The sequence below is a fragment of the Oncorhynchus nerka genome, linkage group LG23, assembly GCF_034236695.1.
Source record: "Oncorhynchus nerka isolate Pitt River linkage group LG23, Oner_Uvic_2.0, whole genome shotgun sequence".
NCBI lineage: Eukaryota > Metazoa > Chordata > Actinopteri > Salmoniformes > Salmonidae > Oncorhynchus > Oncorhynchus nerka.
Genome location: NC_088418.1, coordinates 21,025,240 through 21,048,723, shown reverse-complemented (window position 1 = coordinate 21,048,723; position 23,484 = coordinate 21,025,240). Strand labels below are relative to the sequence as shown.

Here is a 23,484-nt window from a genome sequence, read left to right as displayed (position 1 = left end):
AGACCTGAGGAACCAGCCGTACAGGCGGACAGACGGGTCCAGAGTCAGCGCCAAGTGGAAGCCAGGGCAAAAGCTCCAAGTCTCCTCCGATATTTCCCTGTGAAAGCACACACACTCGCGCTCCATTCAAACAATCACTCTCATTTCATTTCATGGATATAGAGTGCACACAAACTTGAAATATCTCCCCAAGACTTAACCCAGCACTGCAGGTGATTGGTTCTACCTGTGGTTCAGCCCACAACAAACCTCACTGTTGACTGCCTGCTCTCTAAGTACAGCTTCAGGTATATTAGATTGTGAGGTGCTGTTTCCTAATACTTCTCTGATCCCCAACAGAACACCTACAGTAAACACACTCTATTTCCCTGTAAACACATCCTCTTTCTACATACTTGCTAAAGGAGTAAGGGCTTGGCCATGGATGGACTACAGTTCAACGGCACGATTTCAATGAGAATCACCCTCATTCTCTACTATCTTCATTAGAGGTTTTGGACATGTTTAAAGCAGATTGAACACTGGGACTGTGTATATAACCATTAGTAAAAGCTAGACAAGACCCGACATTTGTTTGTCATATTAATAGCGTATTCTATTTGTGGTACTCAGACGGCTGCAAACTGTCAATCCCAATAACTGCCGCATCTGGTGTAAAAGCATGATGACCTGTCCTTTTTGTCCTAGCGCTAGTAGGATTACAACAGCTCAGGACGGAGCTTAGAACAAAATTTGTACTATATTTAAATTATTTTTAATATAGAAGTGTGTGGATAACCTTTTTCTTTGTTTCACTATTTTGGGTTTGAACTAATAAATATTTTATACGGCGATTGTCTGCTACTTTATTCGTGACGTCAGAAGTCATGAGACGTGAAATGGGTTTAGAGTTCTACAGAGACTGAATGAATTTGAATCGAGTCCTTTCGTGTACAAGAGGATCACTTTTATTCTCACAAAAACACAACAGGAAGGTACAAAAGCAGCGGTCTGTTAAGAACCATAGTTGACTTTCTCACAACAAGCAGCAATGGTTCTTTGAATTACATAGAATTGGCATAGCATTTGCACTGTTAGTTGGTCTTTAACATTCATACTATGTTACTTCACCATTCTTCTTCAGTACTCACAAACAACACTTATCTCACACAGCAAGCATCACTCTCAGAATAACAGTAGTTGCGCTTCAATATTTGACCCTCTTTTTCTTTACATTAACGTTGACAGTAAAATGGGTCTTGACCGACCTTGTTGCACATGATACAAAATCTATTGTCCTGTACCGTGTTTGATCTAACATACACTGAGAGTTATACAGTAGAGTTATTCACAGAAGTAACAGAACCTTTCGTCATCCCAGCGTGCAAATTCCAGGAATGTACAGTATGTGCATGCTGTTTGGATTACATTCCTCTAAAAAAAAAGTTTTTTTTTAAAACAATCACATACAAATCCATAGAGGTAACATATTTTCTGTCTATGTACATGATTTATAACACCCACAGACGACCTCCAACAACCATACATTCATCATGAAACCATATTGGACGTAGTATTTTTTTAAACCTTTAATTACAATAGAAGAAGAGAGTTGTGGGTAGTCGTCAGTGAGTACTTGTAAAGAGGGATGAGGAAATGTGCTCTCTATTTCTTTCTTCCCCTCTCCCTCTATCCGTGCCAGTTGGGTGAAATGCTACTGTGAGTAGATGACAACCCTTCCTCATTTATTTCTATCGGGAGAGTCTGTCGTTTCCCAAACAAGACTCCCAAAAGTTTCCGATGTTTTTCTTCACTGCATGTATTTCTTTGTAATCCTGCCATGAATCAAATGAGTCTATGACAAGAAATTATAGTAACAATGTGTTCAATGGTCTAAGTAGTTAGTCAGGAACCAAAACAATGACAAGAAAAAACTAAACACACATTCATAAACTCATTTACAGAATACATGTATCTAAAATGTGGTTATGAAGCCTCTTTTCAAGTATAAAAATACAAAAATTCTTGATTATATAAAACATAGACGACGATTTGATTTTGTACATGATATGATCTCTGCAAACAATAGCTATCAGGTAGTGTACTATTTTCTCACAATATACTGTATATCTGATATGATTTAGATTATTCTGAGGTTAATTACATGGTCTTCATTTTCATTAGCTCTCATTTCTATATTTAAGATAAATAATACATTATATTAATGTCTATGATTTAACATTGTATCATGTCCAGTAATGTATATGTTTTGTGCCAGTGCTATATATTAGTGCACAGAGTCTTTCCGTGGCAAAACGTCGACACTTTCCTCAAGCAATACGTCAGACAGCAGATAACCCTTCATTGTTTTTTGTGTAAATCTTCATAATGCAGTGACAATGATGACAAGCTGGCTAGTGTATAAAACTGTGCTAATGTTTACTGTGACATTCCAGGATAAATATGTATTCAATTTACAACATTTGGGTGTCAGAAGTGAGATTCTGTGCTGAATCTTGTTGTCACCCATATTAGCTTCAGTGTTTATCCCAGTACTTAAACTGACCATGATAGCAAAGGATAAAGCAGTTCCCGTCGGGAACTGGAAAAATACCAAATTTTACTCAAATGATCTCCATCTCAGCTCCAAACCTAGCCTAATGCAATAGGGAGGCTGTGAAAAGGCAGTCGGCAGGTTATTCCTTTGTATTCTCTCATTGTAAAGGGTTCTAACAGTGTTTTAAGATCACATTTAGTTTCCCAGTTTTTTGCACTTATCTGGTGACCCCTTTCGGATACAGACAGACAAGTCAAGAGCTACTGTCTTAGTCATTAATTATCTTCCAGCTTCCATATGCATCTATTTGGCCACATGGGGTGCTATGCTACAGCCAGTGCTGCGGCCCTCTGTATTTCCCCCGATTGGCCACAGGGGACGCTGTGTTCAGCGCATCAGTCGTCAGGCTCGTGTCGAGATCAGAGCATTGTGGCTGTCACTAAGCTGAGCGTAGGCAGAGCTGGAGAAGTGATGCTGTGATCAGTACGGCACTGCTGTCAGAGCTTGAGGACGGGCAATCTGTCTTGATTTAGCTTCCTCACAGTGGGGATGAGAGGAAGGGGAGTTGGGAGGGGAGAGGAAAGGAAGGGGTGAAGTGAGAAGAGGAAAGGAAATAAGGATTGAGAGATGAGAAGAAGAGAGGAAGACGTAGAGGAGGATAGGAATATGGACTAGGCAACGGGGGAGCTATAATGGAGAACTATGTAATAGAGTGCATGCTATACCTATAAAAAAATGTAGCAGAGGATAATAGGCGTTCCAATATTATATGATCTTTATAAGTGAAGGTTGAACTCTACTTTCACCCTGGTTAACCCTAGGCATACTTTCTTACTCTGCGATTGGTCGATTATGTTTTTGTTTGTACTTCTGCCCTCGGCTGCTGGCTAGATGGGATACATAAAGGGGGCTAAAATCAAAAGCTATGATTGGCCGTTAGCATCAACCAAGCAATGCTCACTCCGAAACAACACACATTTTCAATGAATTCGTCCTGTCTGAAACAGTTAAGATGCTTTCTTTGTCCAGACAGTGGGCTGCCTGCCAGACTAAATGGACTGATCTGAATGGCACCTACAGGGGTTTCTCCATAGAGCCATGGAGACCCAAACAAACCACAGGAAAGGGAAGATGGCGCTGAGCCTGTCTCGCTGACTCATCAAGCTTGATTTGATGCCAACACTAATGAATTACCGTTACCTTTAGTGAACAAGAGATTTCCCCCTCCGGTTAGATGTCTATGGGCCCCCACACAGCTGCCACATTCGTTTACACATCCAACCATTCAACGGGGCAAAAGGATTAGGGGGACAAACAAGACAAACGCCCAAGATTAACAACGAAGACCTCCTATTAAGCCGAGACCATGTACAAAGGGAGGTAGGAGAAGAGAGGAGAGGAGAGGAGAGGGGAGGCATGCCTTTAAAGATGCCAAGAGAGCTGGTTGCGTTGATGTCGATTTAGATCAATGTCAGTCCTGTCTGGCTATGTTTTCCTCATGTGTCCTTGGGAGGGCCACTTCTCACAGTGAGATAGACTGGGTGGGATGAAGAGCAGTGGAAGACTACACCAGCTTTGGTCTACATGGAGGATGGAATTTCATAGATACAGGCTGTACATTCAGGTGGGGAAAGGGAGGGACAATTGGTAATTGTGAAAGGAGAGATAGAGACAAAAATTGGTACAGCAATTTTGTCAATCTTTGTAGTCTGAAAAAGGTATGGGAAAGTATCGTTGACATCAGCTTGTGTCAAATCAATAGGGACATGATCCTCATCTTTGCCTCAAGGGACACCAGGACATCTGTGGCTCTTGGGGGCTGTATCGTGAATAGCCTGTACAAGGACAGGAAGAGACAGGTGTGCCATCGCTCTCAAGACATTGAGGGAATCTCCCACGAGAGCCTCCATTCCCCAGATAATGCGCATTAACGCCAAAATCATCCATTCAGGGACACACAAAACGTCCACCTGTTCAAGCTAGATAAAGAGGATAGTCATTGCCTGTTGGCAGTCTTTCTGGGCAGCTATTGGAACAGTGAATGTAGCTAGCGCTGTGTAGTGTGCATGTCCACACAATGTCCTGATGTATCAAATAGTATAATGCCAACTAAGCCTTTTTGATCAGATAACCCTAGGCATTCATATGTTGTGCACACACAAACTTCACTTCTGTTGATTTTAACATTGCCAATTTTTCAGCTTGTGCATATTCTCCCCTCAGGATAAAATGAAGGGAAAAAACATGTTTACATTGTGGTACAGTCTTGGTTAAATCCTATTGGTTCAAAATGACCTCGTTTGTTCATGTCTGAAGCAGTCATGTATTGTTGAAAGAATGAACCTAACATGATGCATTACAGTACACAAAATGGCCTACGCATGTGGTTTTATTTTACCCACACTGTACATACAGGTCACATATAGTAGATGCATGTTTGTCCAATATATTCAGGTGACTCCAACATATATTTATTCATATTATTTGCATATGTTAAACATACAGTTGAACAGGTCTTTTGTTTGTTTGATCACAGACAGTTCACTACATTTCACTGACCTAGTTGCCTATTTATTTATATATATATACACCTAGTTGCCTATTTATATATATATATTTATTTATATATTTATTTATTTATATATATATATACAGTGGAGCAAAAAAGTATTTAGTCAGCCACCAATTGTGCAAGTTCTCCCACTTAAAAAGATGAGAGAGGCCTGTAATTTTCATCATAGGTACACTTCAACTATGACAGACAAAATGAGAAGAAAAAAATCCAGAAAATCACATTGTAGGATTTGTTATGAATTTATTTGCAAATTATGGTGGAAAATAAGTATTTGGTCACCTACAAACAAGCAAGATTTCTGGCTCTCACAGACCTGTAACTTCTTCTTCAAGAGGCTCCTCTGTCCTCCACTCATTACTTGTATTAATGGCACGTGTTTGAACTTGTTATCAGTATAAAAGACACCCGTCCACAACCTCAAACAGTCACACTCCAAACTGTCTTCCATTTCCTAATAATTGCTCCCACAGTTGATTTCTACAAACCAAGCTGCTTACCTATTGCAGATTCAGTCTTCCCAGCCTGGTGCAGGTCTACAATTTTGTTTCTGGTGTCCTTTGACAGCTCTTTGGTCTTGGCCATAGTGGAGTTTGGAGTGTGACTGTTTGAGGTTGTGGGTCTTTTATACTGATAACAAGTTCAAACAGGTGCCATTAATACAAGTAACGAGTGGAGGACAGAGGAGCCTCTTGAAGAAGAAGTTACAGGTCTGTGACAGCCAGAAATCTTGCTTGTTTGTAGGTGACCAAATACTTTTTTTCCACCATAATTTGCAAATTTTTAAAATTTAAAAATCCTACAACGTGATTTTCTGGATTTGTTTTCTCATTTTGTCTGTCATAGTTGAAGTGTACCTATGATGAAAATTACAGGCCTCTCTCATCTTTTTAAGTGGGAGAACTTGCACAATTGATGGCTGACTAAATACTTTTTTGCCCCACTGTATATACTACCGTTCAAAAGTTTGGGGTCACTTATAAATGTCCTTGTTTTTGAAAGAAAAGCACATATTTTGCCCATTAAAATAACATCAGATTGATCAGAAATACAGTGTAGACATTGATAATGTTGTAAATGACTATTGTAGCTGGAAACGGCTGTTTTTTATGGAATATCTACATAGGTGTACAGAGGCCCATTATCAGCAACCATCACTCCTGCGTTCCAATTGCACGTTGTGTTAGCTAATACAAGTTTATCATTTTAAAAGGCTAATTGATCATTAGAAATTCCGTTTGCATTTATGTTAGCATAGCTGAAAACTGTTGGTCTGATTAAAGAAGCAATAAAACTGGCCTTCTTTAGACTATATGAGTATCTGGAGCATCAGCATTTGTGGGTTCGATTACAGGCTCCAAACGGCCAGAAACAAAGAACTTTCTTCTGAAACTCGTCAGTCTATTCTTGTTCTGAGAAATTAAGGATATTCCATGCAAGAAATTGCCAAGAAACTGAAGATCTCGTACAACGCTGTGTACTACTCCCTTCACAGAACAGCGGAAACTGTCTCTAACCAGAATAGAAAGAGTGGGAGGCCTCGGTGCACAACTGAGCAAGAGGACAAGTACATTAGAGAAATTGCCAAGAAACTGAAGTGCCTAGTTTGAGAAACAGACGCCTCACAAGTCCTCAACTGGCAGCTTCAATAAATAGTACCCGCAAAACACCAGTCTCGATGTCAACAGTGAAGAAGCAACTCTGGGATGCTGGCCTTCTAGGCAGAGCTCCTCTGTCCAGTGTCTGTGTTCTTTTGCCCATCTGAATCTTTTATTTTTATTGGTCAGTCTGAGATATGCCTTTTTCTTTACAACTCAGAGTCCCGGAGTCGCCTCTTCACTGTTGACGTTGAGACTGGTGTTTTGCGGGTACTATTTAATGAAGCTGCCAGTTGAGGACTTGTGAGGCGTCTGTTTCTCAAACTAGACACTTCAGTTTCTTGGCAATTTCTCACATGGAATATCCTTCATTTCTCAGAACAAGAATAGATTGATGAGTTTCAGAAGGAAGTTATTTGTTTCTGGCCATTTGGAGCCTGTAATCGAACTCACAAATGCTGATGCTCCAGATACTCAACTAGTCTAAAGAAGGCCAGTTTTATTGCTTCTTTAATCAGAACAACAGTGTTCAGCTGTGCAACCATAATTGCAAAATGGTTTTCTAATGATGAATTAGCCTTTTAAAATGATAAACTTGGATTAGCTAACACAACGTGCCATTGGAACACAGGAGTGATGGTTGCTGATAATGGGCCTCTGTAAACCTATGAAGATATTCAATTTTTTTTAAATTTGCCGTTTCCAGCTACAATAGTCATTTACAACATTAACCATGTCTACATTGTGTCTGATCAATTTGATGTTATTTAAATGGACAAAAAATGTGCTTTTCTTTCAAAAACAAGGACATTTCTATGTGACCCCAAACTTTTGAATGGTAGTATATATACTACATATATATAGAGCGAGAGAGCGAAAGGGAGAGAGAGAGTACCAGTCAAAAGTTTGGACACACCCACTAATCCAAGGGTTTTTCTATATTTTTACCATTGTGATTGTGGATTGTGGAGACCAGGTCATCTGATGCAGCACCATCACTCTCCTTCTTGGTCAAATAGCCCTTACACAGCCTGGAGGTGTGTTTTGGGTCATTGTCCTGTTGAAAAACAAATGATAGTCCCACTAAGTGCAAACTAGATGGGATGGCATATCGCTGCAGAATACTGTGGAAGCCATGCTCTTTAAGTGTGCCTTGAATTCTAAATAAATCACTGACAGTGTCACCAGCAAAGCACCCCACACCATCACACCTCCTCCTCCATGCTTCACAGTGGGAATCACACATGCAGAGATCATCCATTCACCTACATCTCATACATTCATCTGCGTCTCACAATGACACGGCGGTTGGAACTAAAAATCTCAAATTTGGACTCATCAGACCAAAGGACAGATTTCCACCAGTCTAATGTCTATTGCTCGTGTTTCTTGGCTCAAGCAAGTCTCTTCTTATTATTGGTGTCCTTTAGTAGTGGTTTCTTTGCAGCAATTCAACCATGATTGCCTGATTCACGCAGTCTCCTCTGAACAGTTGATGTTGAGATGTGTCTGTTACTTGAACTCTGTGAAGCATTTATTTGGGCTTCAGTCTGACGTGCAGTTAACTCTAGTGAACGTATCCTCTGTAGCAGAGGTAACTGGGTCTTCCTTTCCTGTGGCGGTCCTCATGAGAGCCAGTTTCATCATAGCGCTTGATGTTTTTTGTGACTGCACTTGAAGAAACTTTAAAAGTTCTTGACATTTTCCATATTGACTGGCCTTCATGTCTTAAAGTAATGATGGACTGTTGTTTCTCTTTGCTTGTTTGAGCTATTCTTGTCATAATTTGGAATTTGTCTTTTACCAAATAACGGCTATCTTCTGTATACCACCCCTACCTTGTCACTACACAAATTATTGGCTCAAATGCATTTAGAAAGAATGAAATTACACAAATAAACTTGTAACAAGGCACACCTGTTAATTTAAATGCATTCCAGTTGACTAACTCATGAAGCTGGTTGACAGAATGCCAAGAGTGTGCAAAGCTTTCATCGAGGCAAAGGGTGGCTACTTTGAAGAATCTCAAATGTAAAATATATTTTTTGGGTTACAACATGATTCCATATGTGTTATTTCATAGTTTTGATGTCTTTACTATTATTCTACAATGTAGTAAAACATTTAAGTATGAAAAAACCTTGATTGAGTAGGTGTGTCCAAACTTTTGACTGGTACTGTAAATATATATATGTTTTACTGTATGCTACAAACCCCATACATTGAATTAAATGTCAGGTCAGACATTTAATATAATTCATCATCAGCACCATGAGAGGACTCACTCTTGTAATGAGTGTAATCTGTAAAAAATAAAATAAAAAATAAAACATAAAGTTAACTGTGAGGATTTGAATGCATAGTGTAATAATACTAATTAACGGCATCCGCAGACTCAGAGGGCGTATCTGGTCATGACAAAAGGCAGATGCGGAAGGAAGGCGCACTTGGAGGCAAACGCAATCTCACACAATTTAGTGGTTTCCAGCAAACAGCAAAACTAGACATGAATACTTGGGTTGTATTTCTCCAGGAAGTACCATACACTGCCCAGATTGCTCCACTGTGTCAAATAGAGGTTGACATTAGAGTGACCACATATCCCGGATTGTGTGGGACAGTCCCGCATTTTGGCGATTTGCTCATTCAACATATTTGCTGCTATTCCACTCAATCTCGTTTTAAAAGTCTCCCATCCTAACTGTTTTACATTCCCTGAGACCAACCAGAAATGTTTCAATTGACAAATATTTGCAGATTTTGTGGTCTCTCGTTTCTGCATCACAAAATGTTGCGCAGGCAATTGAGTAGGCTAGGTACGTTTCAATTGCTCATTTGATGCGAGGACTGCAGGTGGGTAGTGTTACTAACACTTCCCACATTAGTGCCTGTTTAGTTAGGTGATAATGCCAGAGAAGCCGATGTCTGGTGGATATATTGGCACAGATGGTATAACCAGTGCCAATATAACCTCCAAACACGGGCTTTGAGGGTATTGCAACTTTTATACAACCGGATTACCAACAAATTCAAATAATGATTCACATATATTCATTAAAAACTTTATTTTTAATCTAGGATTGGTACCCAAGCCAGCTGGTTGTTCATTCTGTCATTTATCACTTATGGGGTGGCAGGGTAGCCTAGTGGTTAGAGTGTTGGACTAGTAACCAGAAGGTTGCAAGTTCAAATCCCCGAGCTGACAAGGTACAAATCTGACGTTCTGCCCCTGAACAGGCTGTTAACCCACTCATTGAAAACCCACTCATTGAAAATAAGAATTTGTTCTTAACTGACTTGACTAGTTAAAAAATAGACACTTGTGTTGCCAGTCGACCTAGTCATTAAATATTTTTGTTCTAGATCTATTGGACGCGACCCAGGTCGTCCATTCTAAATGTTCTGTTGCCATGATGACTAGCAATGTTCTTATCCCTTGCTTGCTAGCTAGTCAACTTTGGCTAACACAGCCACGTCAAACAGTGCAGCCAGAATAACAGCAATTGTTTCAATATTGAAATTCGATCTCCAGCTGTCCTATGGCAATGAACGTGTCGGGAGTTGGGACAAGACAGATAGGCTAGCAGCTTTTCTCAGCCAGTCGAAATCATGAATCAGCATAATAATTCAAAGAAATGTCAATAGAAAAACATGAAATAAAGCTAGTTTGCTGTCATTCCAGCTTCCGTTTAAAGTGATTGTGTTAGCTCTGTAATTGGCCATCTCTTCTGAACAGTGGCCTGGCGAGAGAGCAAATGTTCTATGCCAGGTGAAATTGCACATCATTCGCTCATTGTAATGGATGTTGTTGTTTTTATCACGAGAAAACCGTTTAAACAAACGCAAATGCAGCTACTTCGCTGTTATTCTGGCTGCACTGTTTGACATGACTGTGTTAGCCAAAGATGGCTAGCTTGCAAGCAAGGGATAAGAACGTATCCAGCACCATGGCAACATACCATTTAGAACGAATGACTGGGTCGTGTCCATAGATTTAGAACAAAAAGATTTAACGACTAGGTCGGGGTCTCTTTGTAATCGAACCGATAGAACGAACGACCATCCAGTTTTCGTAGCATCCCTGGATTTGTGTTGGGACTATATCTCATGGAAGGATGAAATAGTATGAATAAATAACGTTTTTAATGAAAATATGTCAATCATTATTTGAATATGTTGGTAACCTGTTATATAAAAGTGATAATGCTCTTGAAGTCTTTTGTGTTTGGAGTACATATCACTTTAATAATGTTTACATACTGCTCTACTCATGTCATATGTATATACTGTATTCTATTCTACTGTAATTTAGTCAATGCCACTTCGACATTGCTCGTCCTAATATCTAAATATGTCTTAATTCCATTATTTTACTTTTAGATGTGTGTGTATTGTTGTGAATTGTTAGATATGATTAGATATATCTAATCATTTGCTAAATATGTGTATGTGACCAATAAAATGTGATTTGATATTGACACGGTTTGCCGGCCCTCGACAACACAAGTGCCAATATATCCTCCAAACATCGGCTTCTCGGGCATTATGACTTAAGTATAACCTTACTGTTACACCAAAAACACCACCTCATTTCTTATGAGATTTTAGGATGGCTAGCTAAATAGCAAAACAAATGTTATCACGCGGTCAAAACTCAACAGCGATCACCACTAGGCAGAATGTGCTTTGATTGAAACAAAATACAGGAATGCTATATAGTTCGTTAACACCATCTGCTCTAATTTGCTCATGAAACAGTAATTCAAGAAGATCGAAATGCATATTCCCATTAAACTGATTGAGATCAAATGATTGGCATGCAGACACAGTCTGGACATTTCAATAGTAAAACGTGAAGAATTATCATTCATGATTGACAGTGACGATGCCATGGCCTATTTTGAAATTAGGCATGTCTAAATTAGGTATGCCTAACTTAGTGTTTGAGGGTTTTAAAAATATCAAATATTCTTGTGACAATATTTGTTTAAAAAAAAGTGAACTACAGCATGAGCGGGAAGGGGATTTCTGTGGGGGGGCTACACTGTCCCGCAAATGTCCCACAAAATAGTCTTGTTGTCCCACATTTGGGTATTTTAAATGTGGTCACCCCTGTTAGCCGTGTGCTAACTACTCTATTCGCTAATGGGCCTTGTTGTGAAGAGCACTGACCTCTCTGGGATGTCATCTTCTGTACTTGTGTGATAACCAAATGGTGTCTGACTCCTTTCGCTTTCACCCCAAACAGTGAGGTATGGTTTGTGCTCTGGCTAAAACATTGTGCTTCACCAAAATGGATGCTATTACAGCTTTGGTGGTGGATGAGATGCATTCTCCCCACATAAGGTACAAAACTTCAAGATCTGATCAAAGATGCACGTACAGGTGCATCAATCCAGCCCAGTTGAACCATAGCAAAATCTTGGTGTTTTTCACTCTGAAAGTCAGCCTTTTGAACTTCAATAACCTGTGAATAGACCCCCTAAGGCCTAAAGAGCACCACATGGAGGGCCCTGTTTCTTAGAGTTAATGAAGTGGCCTCTATCTTGGAGTTAGCTAATGGAGTGTGGATTATCACCGTTAGGGTAATGAGAGGATTGGGTTGACTGGCTCAGGACGGGTGCGAGCTGGGACGAAGTGGCTGGCTGTGTTATCTCTACCTGACTTTGAGAGCTGCCTGAAGGTCCTTTGAGAGGGACAGTGTGGGCTGAGGTGGGACAGGGCCACTCAGCTTAGCCTACTGGGTTGGAGTGCCTGCTGAACCAGATACGACTGGGGCTTCAGAAAGGAGGGCTTCAGTCTTATTTGCTCCAGAGAAGCATTGGCGGTGTGTTCTACTTTGCTTCTTCGCTCTGTCTGTCTTTCTCTTTCCATTCGTCTTTCTTTCTCTCTGTCTTTCTTTCTTTTCTTATCCTACCTTTTCCACATTCTCATCTCCACTGAGAAACAAATATTCTGAATATTCTGACAATAACTACTTTTTCATCTCCTGACCCTCTCACTTTTGGACTGTGGTTTTAAATGACTCAGCTGGAGACAGAATGATTCAGTGATTTGAGGAAAGGAAGCAGCGCTAGAGAACAGTGGTACTGTAGGATCATAATGTGCTCGGAGAAAGGTCAGTGGTTCGACGTCAGGGTTAACTTCTTCAGCAATAAATAACTATGACAAAAAATGTTAGTCAATAACTTATTTTCCCGGACGAAAAACCAATGACGATGACGAAAGGAGATGTCCTGGAAAAACCCAGATAACTGTCACAAATGACTTTTCATACAGGTTGAAGATAAGGTAACGAGATGAGAATTCCACATCAGACTAATGGACTTTCAATTTGACACGAAGGCTTCTTTTGATCTCCCTGTAATCTGCTTTGTCCAATAATAAGCATGCATGTCTTTGCAGAATTTAATGCAATCCTCTCATTGATCTTTCAGTTGTGCTGGCTGGTTGAGTTGATCTGCCCTGCTCTTCCACACACACAGCTACCAGGCGGTCACTTCAGTCACGCATCTATCTTTTGAACTGATGCATAGCCAGAACACTTCAATTGCACCAAGAATGTTTACTCTCTCTTACTTTCATATAGGATATGTTTGCTTTGATCACATCAGAAGCTCTAGTACCATGTGATCTGTTATTCATCTATGTTGCCGCTCTCGCGATCGGCAAATGCCGTTGCTCTTTCCCAACTGGAACTACTAATGCGATTTTCTGAATATTAGGAGCCCAGTAATAATTCTGGAATTGTCGGAAAGTTCAGATTCCTGTTTTACAAGAATCACTGTTGTTTCCCCATCAGAACATTATGACGGGGAGAGAATTAGAGTTGTAGGTCTAAATTGTTTAACCTGAAGCCAAGGCTTTGTTGCCTATATGGTACAATCTGCCACAATAGCAATGTTGCCAGCAGTATGAGGGGACAGTAAGTCTAGTTGGACAAGGCTATCTGAATGTGGACATGAATGTTGGAGGTAAATATGAATGATTTAACGGAGAAAAAAAATTCACAGATTAAAATGTGACTAAAATGACAGAGACTAGACAAAAAATGTCCGGAGTTTTTGTCGACTGTTAATAACTAAAACTACGAAGGATGAAATAACTAAAATGGGACTAAAAATAAAAAGTATTTTAGTCAAAAGACTAAGTAAGATGAAAACTACATCTACAATAGCTGACAAAATTAACACTGTTCAACATTGAGATGTAAAACTATTCCGTGGCATTATCAAGGAGTACAGTTTTAGGTGTCACTCAGCTCATTTAGGGTACAATATCCCCACCACCTTAGTCTCCTCAAAAACATCAATGTCAGCCAAAGGGAAAGAGAACGCTCTGTACACAATCCACTTAGAATCCAACCACTTGGCACAGCTCAAAGTCAAAACATTTCAGATGAGCCCACCCCTTTTTCCATCACCTTACAGTGTCCACTGATAACATATTGTATCCCAGTATAGTCTTGAAATAGCCCAGTAGTTGCCCCAGACAGCTGTGAGAGGGGTGTAGTTGTCAATGTCACAGGAGGCCACCAGAGCTGTTCTGAGGAGGAAAACTCCTCTGAGGAGGGGCCATCTAGAAGTGGAATACCTGCTGTTGGCCCTGGATCTTGGGGAAGTCCTCTCTCTGCTTCCTGGTCTTGGGCCTCTCCAGGCTGCCCTGCTGGAGGTGCTTCAGTCTGGCCGCTACAGTCGACTGAGGTCCCTTGGATGCCCCTGGTGAGTTGCTGGCATTCTATGGGAAGACAAAAGCATGAAGTCTTATTTGCGCCATGGTAAATTCTGAGATGACACGCAATTCCCAATATAGTGCAGTTATTTTTGGTTATAGCCTTAAGCAGTGCACAATATAGGAAATAGGATGGACATTTTGGGTGCAGACAGTCTCACTAGAGCTATCCCTACGTCCTGATCAGTTTGGTCATTTCTGTCAGTAGTGCAGAGTTGTTAACCTGAAACCGGCTCTACCACAGCTCTTTTGACAGCTTCCCTAGTGAGCTGAGACTTGTTTTGATTTGGGAGCAATAAAACAAGACCTTTGACAGAGCTAAATGTGTCACTTGAGCAGTAAGAGTGGTCTGACATTTTTCTTAGTCTGTCAGCGAACATTTGAATTGAAGTACAGATGTCGGATCTTAATTTGACCCGTTTTGTCGCAGGATGAAAATAATCCTGCAGGAATATTTGTTTGTATACAATGCAGTACTGTGCCTACATTGTACCTTAGACTGCAGGTCCACTGGATACCAGTTCAAGGAGCCTATGTAGGCTATGTGCAGGTTGCATTGCGTCTCTTGTGAATTTTTATTTGGATTATAATAAATGGACATAAGTGTTGGGTATTGTCATTTATTGTCAAGATCAGGGGTAAAATATCCCTGGACTGTCCATATTTTAAATGTGTAACTAAATCAAGTCAATTGGGTGATTTAGTTATTTGTACCGAAGGGCTTGGGCCAGAATTGAACCCACAATGAAACGGTAGGCCTATATGTGCACGCAGAAGGCAACTGCCCTAACCGCTAGACCACCCCAAGCCACGATTGAACTCAATTTTGACAGTTAATTCTTAACCTCAGGTTTGCTACAAACCTTAAGATGCCGTCTTTTTTGATAATATTAAAAAGATGTAAAAAATAATGGGCTGGTTTTCTACCTCACTATTCTCAATGTCACCTTGTCTTTACATCTGATATTATAGGCCTATATGTGATTAGTTTTGATAGGCTACACGTTTAGTAAAAAGGGTTCCAAAAGGGTTCTTCGACTGCCCCAATAGGAGAACACTTTTTGGTTCTAGGTAGAAGCCTTTTTGGTCCCATGAAGAACCCCCTGTGTAAAGGGTTCTACATTGAACTCAAAAGGGTTCTACCTGGAACCAAAACGGGTTATTCAAAGGGTTCTCCTATAGGGACAGCTGAATAACCCTTTTAGGTTCTAGATAGCACCTTTTTTCTAAGATTGTACAGTAGGCTATAGTTTAGTTGTAGCCTGCTGCGCGGCTGCATTTCAGTTACACGGCTGAATTTCGGCTACATTTGTATGTCTTAGTGGAGATCAACGTCTATATTGTGTTATTAATCTATATAAAACGTCAGTTGTTGATGTGTATGGCTGCATTTCAGAGAAACATTTGAGTGTTGCAGTAACAGGACCTAGAAGCCTATAGTCGCAGTAGGACATAGTCGCAGTAGGACATAGTCTTTGAGCGAGCGAGAGAGACAGGAGGATTCTGATAGCTGGCACTGGTCCGAATGACTCGATTGTCCCCACATGGAGAGAAAGAGAACTACATTTTTTTATAGCTATTTTGAATTCCCTGTTGCGCAGGGAAAAGAGTGATCAAACTAAGATCCGACATCTGTACATTATTCCACCTTAACACACTCCATGCAGTATACATTTACTTCCAATATGCACTCCAGCAAATAGAACTGTCAGTTGTCATAACAGTTAGTTTGTTAGAGAATTAGAGCACAGCTTAGTTAGAATACGTTTTTTTTAAATAAAAAATAATAATTTCACCTTTATTTAACCAGGTAGGCCAGTTGAGAACAAGTTCTCATTTACAACTGTGACCTGGCCAAGATAAAGCAAAGCAGTGCGACACAAACAACAACAGAGTTACACATGGAATAAACAAACATACAGTCAATAGCACAATATAAAAAATCTATATACGGTGTGTGCAAATGAGGTAAGATTAGGGAGGTAAGGCAATAAATAGGCCGTAGTGGTGAAGTAATTACAATTTAGAAATTAAACACTGGAGTGATAGATGTGCAGAAGATGAATGTGCGAGTAGAGATACTGGGGTGCAAAGGAGCAAAAAAAAGAACCATATGGGGATGAGGTAGTTGGATGGGCTATTTACAGATGGGCTATGTATAGGTGCAATGATCTGTGAGCTGCTCTGACAGCTGATGCTTAAAGTTAGTGAGGGAGATATTTCAATGTTTTATTATTTCAGCTTTATTCAACCAGGTAGGCCAGTTGAGACAAGTCCTCATTTACAACTGCGACCTGGCCAAGATAAAGTAAAGCAGTGTGACACAAACAACAACACAGAGTTATACATGGAATAAACAAACGTACAGTCAATAACACAATAGAAAAGTATATATACATTGTGTGCAAATGGCATAATGAGTCTCCAGCTTCAGTGATTTTGCAGTTTGTTCCAGATATTGGCAGCAGAGAACTGGGAAGAAAGGCAGCAAAAGGAGGAATTGCCTTTGGGGGTGACCACTGAAATATACCTGCTGGAGCGCGTGCTACGGGTGGGTGCTGCTATGGTGACCAGTGAGCTGTGATAAGATGGGGCTTTACCTAGCAAAGACTTATAGATGACCTGGAGCCAGTGGGTTTGGCGACGAATATGAAGCGAGGACCAGCCAACGAGAGCATACAGATCGCAGTGGTGGGTAGTATATGGGGCTTTGGTGACAAAACGGATGGCACTGTGATAGACTGCATCCAATTTTCTGAGTAGAGTGTTGGAGGCTATTTTGTAAATGGCATCGCCAAGGAGTCAAGGTTCAGTAGGATAGTCAGTTTTACGAGGGTATGTTTGGCAGCATGAGTGAAGGATGCTTTGTTGCGAAATAGGAAGCTGATTCTAGATTTAATTTTCGATGGGAGATGCTTAATGTGAGTCTGGAAGGAGAGTTTGCAGTCTAACCAGACACCTAGGTATTTGTAGTTGTCCACATATTCTAAGTCAGAACCGTCCAGAGTAGTGATGCTGGACGGGCGGGCAGGTGCAGGCAGCGATCAGTTAAAGAGCATTTTACTTGCATTTAAGAGCAGTTGGAGGCCATGGAAGGAGAGTTGTATGTCATTGAAGCTCGTCTGGAGGTTAGTTAACACAGTGTCCAAAGAAGGGCAAGAAGTATACAGAATGATGTCATCTGCGAGAGGTGGATCAGAGAATCACCAGCAGCAAGATCGACATCATTGATGTATACAGATAAAAGAGATGTCCCAAAAATGTAACCCTGTGGCACCCCCATAGAGACTGCCAGAGGTCCAGACAACAGGCCCTCTGACTTGACATACTGAACTCTGTCTGAGAAGTAGTTGGTGAACCAGGCGGGGCAGTCATTTGAGAAACAAAGGCTGTTGAGTCTGCCGATAAGAATGTGGTGATTGACATAATCGAAAGCCTTGGCCAGTTCGATGAATACGGCTGCACAGTACTATCTTTTATTGATGGCGGTTATGATATTGTTTACCTTGAGCATGGCTGAGGTGCACCCATGACCAGCTCGGAAACCAGATTGCATAGTGGAGGAAGTACAATGGGATTTGAAATGGACGGTGATCTGTTTGTTAACTTGGCTTTCGAACCTTAGAAAGGCAGGGTAGGATAAATCTAGGTCTGCAACAGTTTGGGTCTAGAGTGTCTCCCCCTTTGAAGAGGGGGATGACCGCAGCAACTTTCCAATCTTTGGGGATCTCAGACAATACGAAAGAGAGGTTGAACAGGCTAATAATAGGGGTTGCAACAATTGCGGCGGATCATTTTAGAAAGAGAGGGTCCAGATTGTCTAGCCCAGCTGATTTGTAGGGGTCCAGATTTTGCAACTCTTTCAGAACATCAGCTATCTGGGTTTGGGTGGAGGAGAAATGGGGGAGGCTTGGGCAAGTTGCTGTGGGGGGTGCACGGCTGTTGAACGGCGTAGGGGAAGCCAGGTGGAAAGCATGGCCAGCCATAGAAAAATGCTTATTGAAATTCTCAATTGTCGTGGATTTATCAGTGGTGACAGTGTTTCCTAGCCTCCGTGCAGTGGGCAGCTGGGAGGTGGTGCTCTTATTATCCATGGACTTTACAATATCCCAAAACTTTTTGGAGTTTGTGCCACAGGATGCAAGTTTCTGTTTGAAAAGCTATCCTATGCTTTCCTAACTGCCTGTGTATTCTGGTTCCTAACAAAAGTTGCATATCGCAGGGGCTATTCAATGCTAATACAGTACGCCACAGGATGTTTTTGTGCTGGGAAAGGGCAGTCAGGTCTGGAGTGAACGAAGGGCTATATCTATTCCTGGTTCTATATTTTTTGAATGGGGCATGCTTATTTAAGATGGTGTGGAAATTACTTTTAAAGAACAACCAGGCATCCTCTACTGACGGAATGAGGTCAATATCCTTCCAGGACACCCAGGCCAGGTCGATTAGAAAGGCCTGCTCGCTGAAGTGTTTAAGGAAGCGTTTGACAGTGATGAGGAGTGGTTGCTTGACCACAGACCCATTACGGACGCAGGCAATGAGGCAGAGATCCTGAGATCCTGGTTGAAGACAGCAGAGCTGTATTTAGAGGGCAGGTTGGTCAGGATGATATCTATGATGGTGCCCGTGTTTACGGATTTGTGGTTGTACCTGGTAGGTTCATTGATAATTATGTGCGATTGAGGGTATCTAGCTTAGATTGTAGGACGGCCGGGGTGTTAAGCATGTCCCAGTGTAGGTCACCTAACAGTACGAGCTCTGAAGATAGATGGGGGGACAATCAATTCACATATTGTGTCAAGGGCAGAGCTGGGGGCCGAAGGTGGTCTATAACAAGCGGCAATGGTGAGAGACTTGTTTCTGCAAAGGTGTATTTTTAGAAGTAGAAGCTCGAATTGTTTGGGTACCGACCTGGATAATATGACAGAACTCTGCAGGCTATCTCTGCAGTAGATTGCAACTCCGCCCCCTTTGGCAGTTCTATCTTGACGGAAAATGTTATAGTTAGGGATGGAAATTTCAGGATTTTTGGTGGCCTTCTTAATCCAGGATTCCGACACGGCTAGGACATCTGGGTTGGCAGAGTGTGCTAAAACAGCGAATAAAACAAACTTAGGGAGGAGGCTTCTAATGTTAACATGTATGAAACCAAGGCTTTTACGGTTACAGAAGTCAACAAATGAGAGCGCCTGGGGAATGGGAGTGAAGCTAGGCACTGCAGGGCCTGGATTAACCTCTACATCACCAGAGGTACAGAGGAGGAGTAGGATAAGGGTATGGCTAAAGGCTATAAGAACTGGTCGGTCGTATAGTGCATTTAGAACAGAGAGTAAAGGGACCAGGTTTCTGGACTCGGAAGAATAGATTCAAGGCATAATGTACAGACAAGGATATGGTAGGATGTGAATACAGTGGAGGTAAACCTAGGCATTGAGTGATGATGAGAGAGGTTTTGTCTCTAGAGACACCATTTAAATCAGGTGAAGTCACCGCATGTGTGGGAGGTGGAACAAAAAAGCTAGCTAAGGCATATTGAGCAGGGCTGGAGGCTAGACAGTGAAATAAGACAATAATCACTAACCAAAACAGTAAAGGACAAGGCATATTGACATTAGGGAGAGGCATGCGTCGCCGAGTGATCATAGGGACCAGTGAGTAGCTAGGCAAGCTGGAGACAGCTAGCGGGCCGGGGATAGCAGGCTAGCAGAAGGACCTTAGGGGGACGTTGCGATGGAAGAGTCTGTTGTAGCCCCCTCGGATGGTTACATTGGCAGACCAGTCCAGGCCAATTGGCAAAATAGGTATTGTAGCCCAATAAAATGGCTGATGGACCTCTTCAGCTAACAGTCCGATATGCTCTAGACAGCTAGCGGGACGTGGCTAGCAGGCTAGTGGATGGGCCTTCAGGGGACGTCGTGACGGAGGAGCCTGTTGAAACCCCCTCGGGCGGATTATGTCGGTAGACCAGTCGTGATGGATTGGCGGGGCTCCGTGTCGGCAGTAAAATGGGTCCAGGCCAATTGGCAAAATAGGTATTGTAGCCCAAGGAGTGGCTGATGGACCTCTCCAGCTAGCCAGGAGATGGGCCTAGCACGAGGCTAGTGCCAGGCTAACTGGTGCTTGCTTCGGGACAGAGATGTTAGCCAGGAGTAGCCACTCGGATAGCAGCTAGCTAGCTGCGATGATCCAGGTGAAAAGGTTCAGAGCTTGCGATAGGAATCTGGAGATGTGGAGATTTGGTGGAGAAAAAGCAGTCTGGTGTGCTCTGGGTTGAATCGCACTGTTCAGACTGGCAGGAGTTGACCAGGCTAAAGTTAGCTGATGACCGCTAAATCAAATCAAAATCAAATCAAATGTATTTATATAGCCCTTCGTACATCAGCTGATATCTCAAAGTGCTGTACAGAAACCCAGCCTAAAACCCCAAACAGCAAGCAATGCAGGTGTAGAAGCATGGTGGTTAGCAGTGGCTAACTGAATACTAGCTAGTAGCTAGTTAGCTGGCTAGCTTCTGTTAGGGGTTCGGGTTCTAATGTATAGAAAATAGTAGATCCATACCACATTGAGTGAGGTGGATTGCAGGAGAGTATGGTGAAATTTAGGTTAAAAATATAATAAAATATATATGAAATATATGCTGTGCCATCTTGGATTTACGGGATGCAGATCAGAGTGTAGAATGCAGTCAGTGGAATTAGCAAGGGAAGAAGTAATTAGCTAAATCAGACAGGGGAGTTAGATTGAATGGTATTAGACATTACTGTAGATGGTTGATGGTTGAATTCGACAAGAGAAGCACTCCGTTCTGTCATGTTTTCAGCTCAAAGAATTGCTGTATCAAGCAGAATTAGAGGGGACTCTCCATGATGAACAGGGATGTTAGTGGCCCTCTAGGAAACAGCAGTGACTGAAGGAGGGGGACCGGACAGGAGGCAGACTTAGAAGGGTCGCAGACACTGCAAAATGAGAGGGCCTTATGGGGGGGCTTAAGGTTTCCCTTTCTTCCCAACGAGCCTGAGGTGCAAAGGAAGGGTACGGGCTGCAGGGGTTGGCCTCGGTAGTGTGCTGGGCAGGGGACACTTTGACAGGGGTTCGCTGAAATATCTCGCAGGTGATGTGTGGTGGAAGGCAGGTGGTGAGGGGTGTGGTGTGGGAGAGTGTCGCAGAGACAATGTTATCATTTTGCTAAGGCACACCGAACATTGATTGCAATGAACACAATAAATACGGCATGTCATATTCTCATTTCGCACGTACTGTATGCAGCTGCTCAAGGTAAACCATTTTGCAGCAGTGTAACACACTGCAAATGAAAGGACTCCTACCTCTAGTTCCGCAATGATCCGCTCGTCATAGTCTTCATCTTTAATCGCTGAGGCGGCGATGACGGGGGGAGTGGAGGCGGGGCGAGGCGTGTCAGACGGTGTCCTTCTCAGCTTGACTAGAGTCTTCGGGGCCTCTCCGTCTTCTGGCTCCAGCTTCTTAGAAAAACAAAACAGGGTTGGCGTCTTATGTGACGCATCTTCACAACATCCGTACAGTACATCCAATAGCCTAACTCAAGGTATCTTCAGAAACATTCAGAATGTGCATTTTCATACTTTGAACCACAGGTGGACGGTGACACCTTAATCGGGGAGGACGGGCTCATAGTAATGGCTGGAACAGAATACATGGAATGTATGTGTTTGATAAAATTCCGTTCACTTCATTCCAACCATTATCATGAGCCGTCCTCCCCTCAGCATCCTCCTGCGGTTTGCAGGTATATCTTTCCCAGCCATCTCTCTGTTACTGTACCTTCTTGGTGGTGACGGTCACTTCTCCAGTGCGATTGGTGGTGAGCCCATGGGCTGATGGGAAGCTTCGGCGAGGAGGGGGTGGAGGCGGCGACTTAGAGGGTTTCTCAGTGCGATACCTGGTTACGGTCATCTCCGCTACAACACACAATGGCATCATATCTTTATAGGACAGCTCAGTCATAACTCAATCACAAATATAACAACGTTGATGTGGTATTCAGTCTCACCAGATCCGCGACGTGAGCCCCCTTCCAGCTTCAGGGCAGTGATCTGGACCTTGTTGGGCTGGTGCTCAGTACTGGTAGTAGTGAGGGTACTAGAGGTGGTGAAGGCGCTGGTGGAGGTAGTGACAGGGGTGGTAATTTGAGGTTTGGGGTGGGGTTTGGGGGGCACCACGGGCTTGTTGATCTGCCTGGCAGCGAAGTCCAGGTCTGGGATGGCCTTCATCAGCTCAGCTTGCGTCTCCTCCAGCAGACGGTTGATGTCCTGGGCACTGAACTGGGTCAGACTGGCTCGCTTCTCCTCCCAGTCCCGCTCTGCAGCCTATGCCAACACACATATTTGTCAACCCAAATATTATTGTATATTGGAAATATATTGCGGCTTTCATGTACACAGATATACTATACATATACTATACATCTATACATTTTCCAGAAAATGGTCACACTGGTAACTGTACAGATTCCCCTGTAAATGTGTACATTTAGCAGTGTGAGGAGGAGTTTATATGAATAAACCCCAGGAGGAATGTTCCGCACCAGTCTGACCTCCACGGACACTGATTTGTCAGCACCGCGGCGGCTCGGCAGCTCATCCAGGACCCGGCTTCTGTAGCTGGCTGTAGGGTGGGGATCCTGCTCAGGCCCCGAGGTGTCCGGGTCACTGCCTGATATGGGCATCCAGTTGGCAAGGCTGGCACTGCCACCCAGGTCATTGAGGCTGAGCGGTGGACTGGTCAGGATGTCGAGGTCCGAGTTCTTTCCTGTGTCTTCAGTTCGCTTGGCCGACTGGCTGCAGATGTCGTCCTGGCCCTTCCACAGGCCCTCGGTCACTTTTCTGTACGTACAGGTGGTATACAATACACTAACAACACACACAGCATTGTCAGGGCCCTATTGCATCAAAGCTAGTGACCAGCTTTCTGGGATGAGTTCAAAATATATATTTTTTATCTGCTCCGAAAGGTTTGTGTTATGAACTGTGCTTTCTCCTTGTACTGAAAGAGTATCATGTTTTACTTAT

At 42.4% G+C, this 23,484-nt stretch overlaps 2 protein-coding genes across 4 annotated transcripts in view; one reads left to right on the top strand and one right to left on the bottom strand.

The window, feature by feature from the left end:
- The window catches only part of LOC115106442 (formin-like protein 1), a 48,707-nt gene extending 47,874 nt beyond the window's left edge, over positions 1–833 (top strand). For all 3 annotated transcript variants that reach the window (XM_029629199.2, XM_029629196.2, XM_029629195.2), the window contains exon 25: positions 3–833. In XM_029629199.2, coding sequence (XP_029485059.2) covers positions 3–103 — 101 coding nt within the window. In that variant the 3' untranslated portion in view covers positions 104–833. The remainder of the gene's footprint in view (positions 1–2) is intronic.
- A 6,630-nt stretch (positions 834–7,463) lies between these two features.
- The window catches only part of LOC115106441 (SRC kinase signaling inhibitor 1-like), a 75,403-nt gene continuing 59,382 nt past the window's right edge, over positions 7,464–23,484 (bottom strand). The window contains exons 16-21 of the mRNA XM_065007933.1: positions 23,001–23,325; positions 22,467–22,782; positions 22,238–22,374; positions 21,763–21,918; positions 14,300–14,443; positions 7,464–7,763 (exon numbers count right to left, since the gene is read on the bottom strand). Coding sequence (XP_064864005.1) covers positions 7,626–7,763; positions 14,300–14,443; positions 21,763–21,918; positions 22,238–22,374; positions 22,467–22,782; positions 23,001–23,325 — 1,216 coding nt within the window. The 3' untranslated portion in view covers positions 7,464–7,625. The remainder of the gene's footprint in view (positions 7,764–14,299; positions 14,444–21,762; positions 21,919–22,237; positions 22,375–22,466; positions 22,783–23,000; positions 23,326–23,484) is intronic.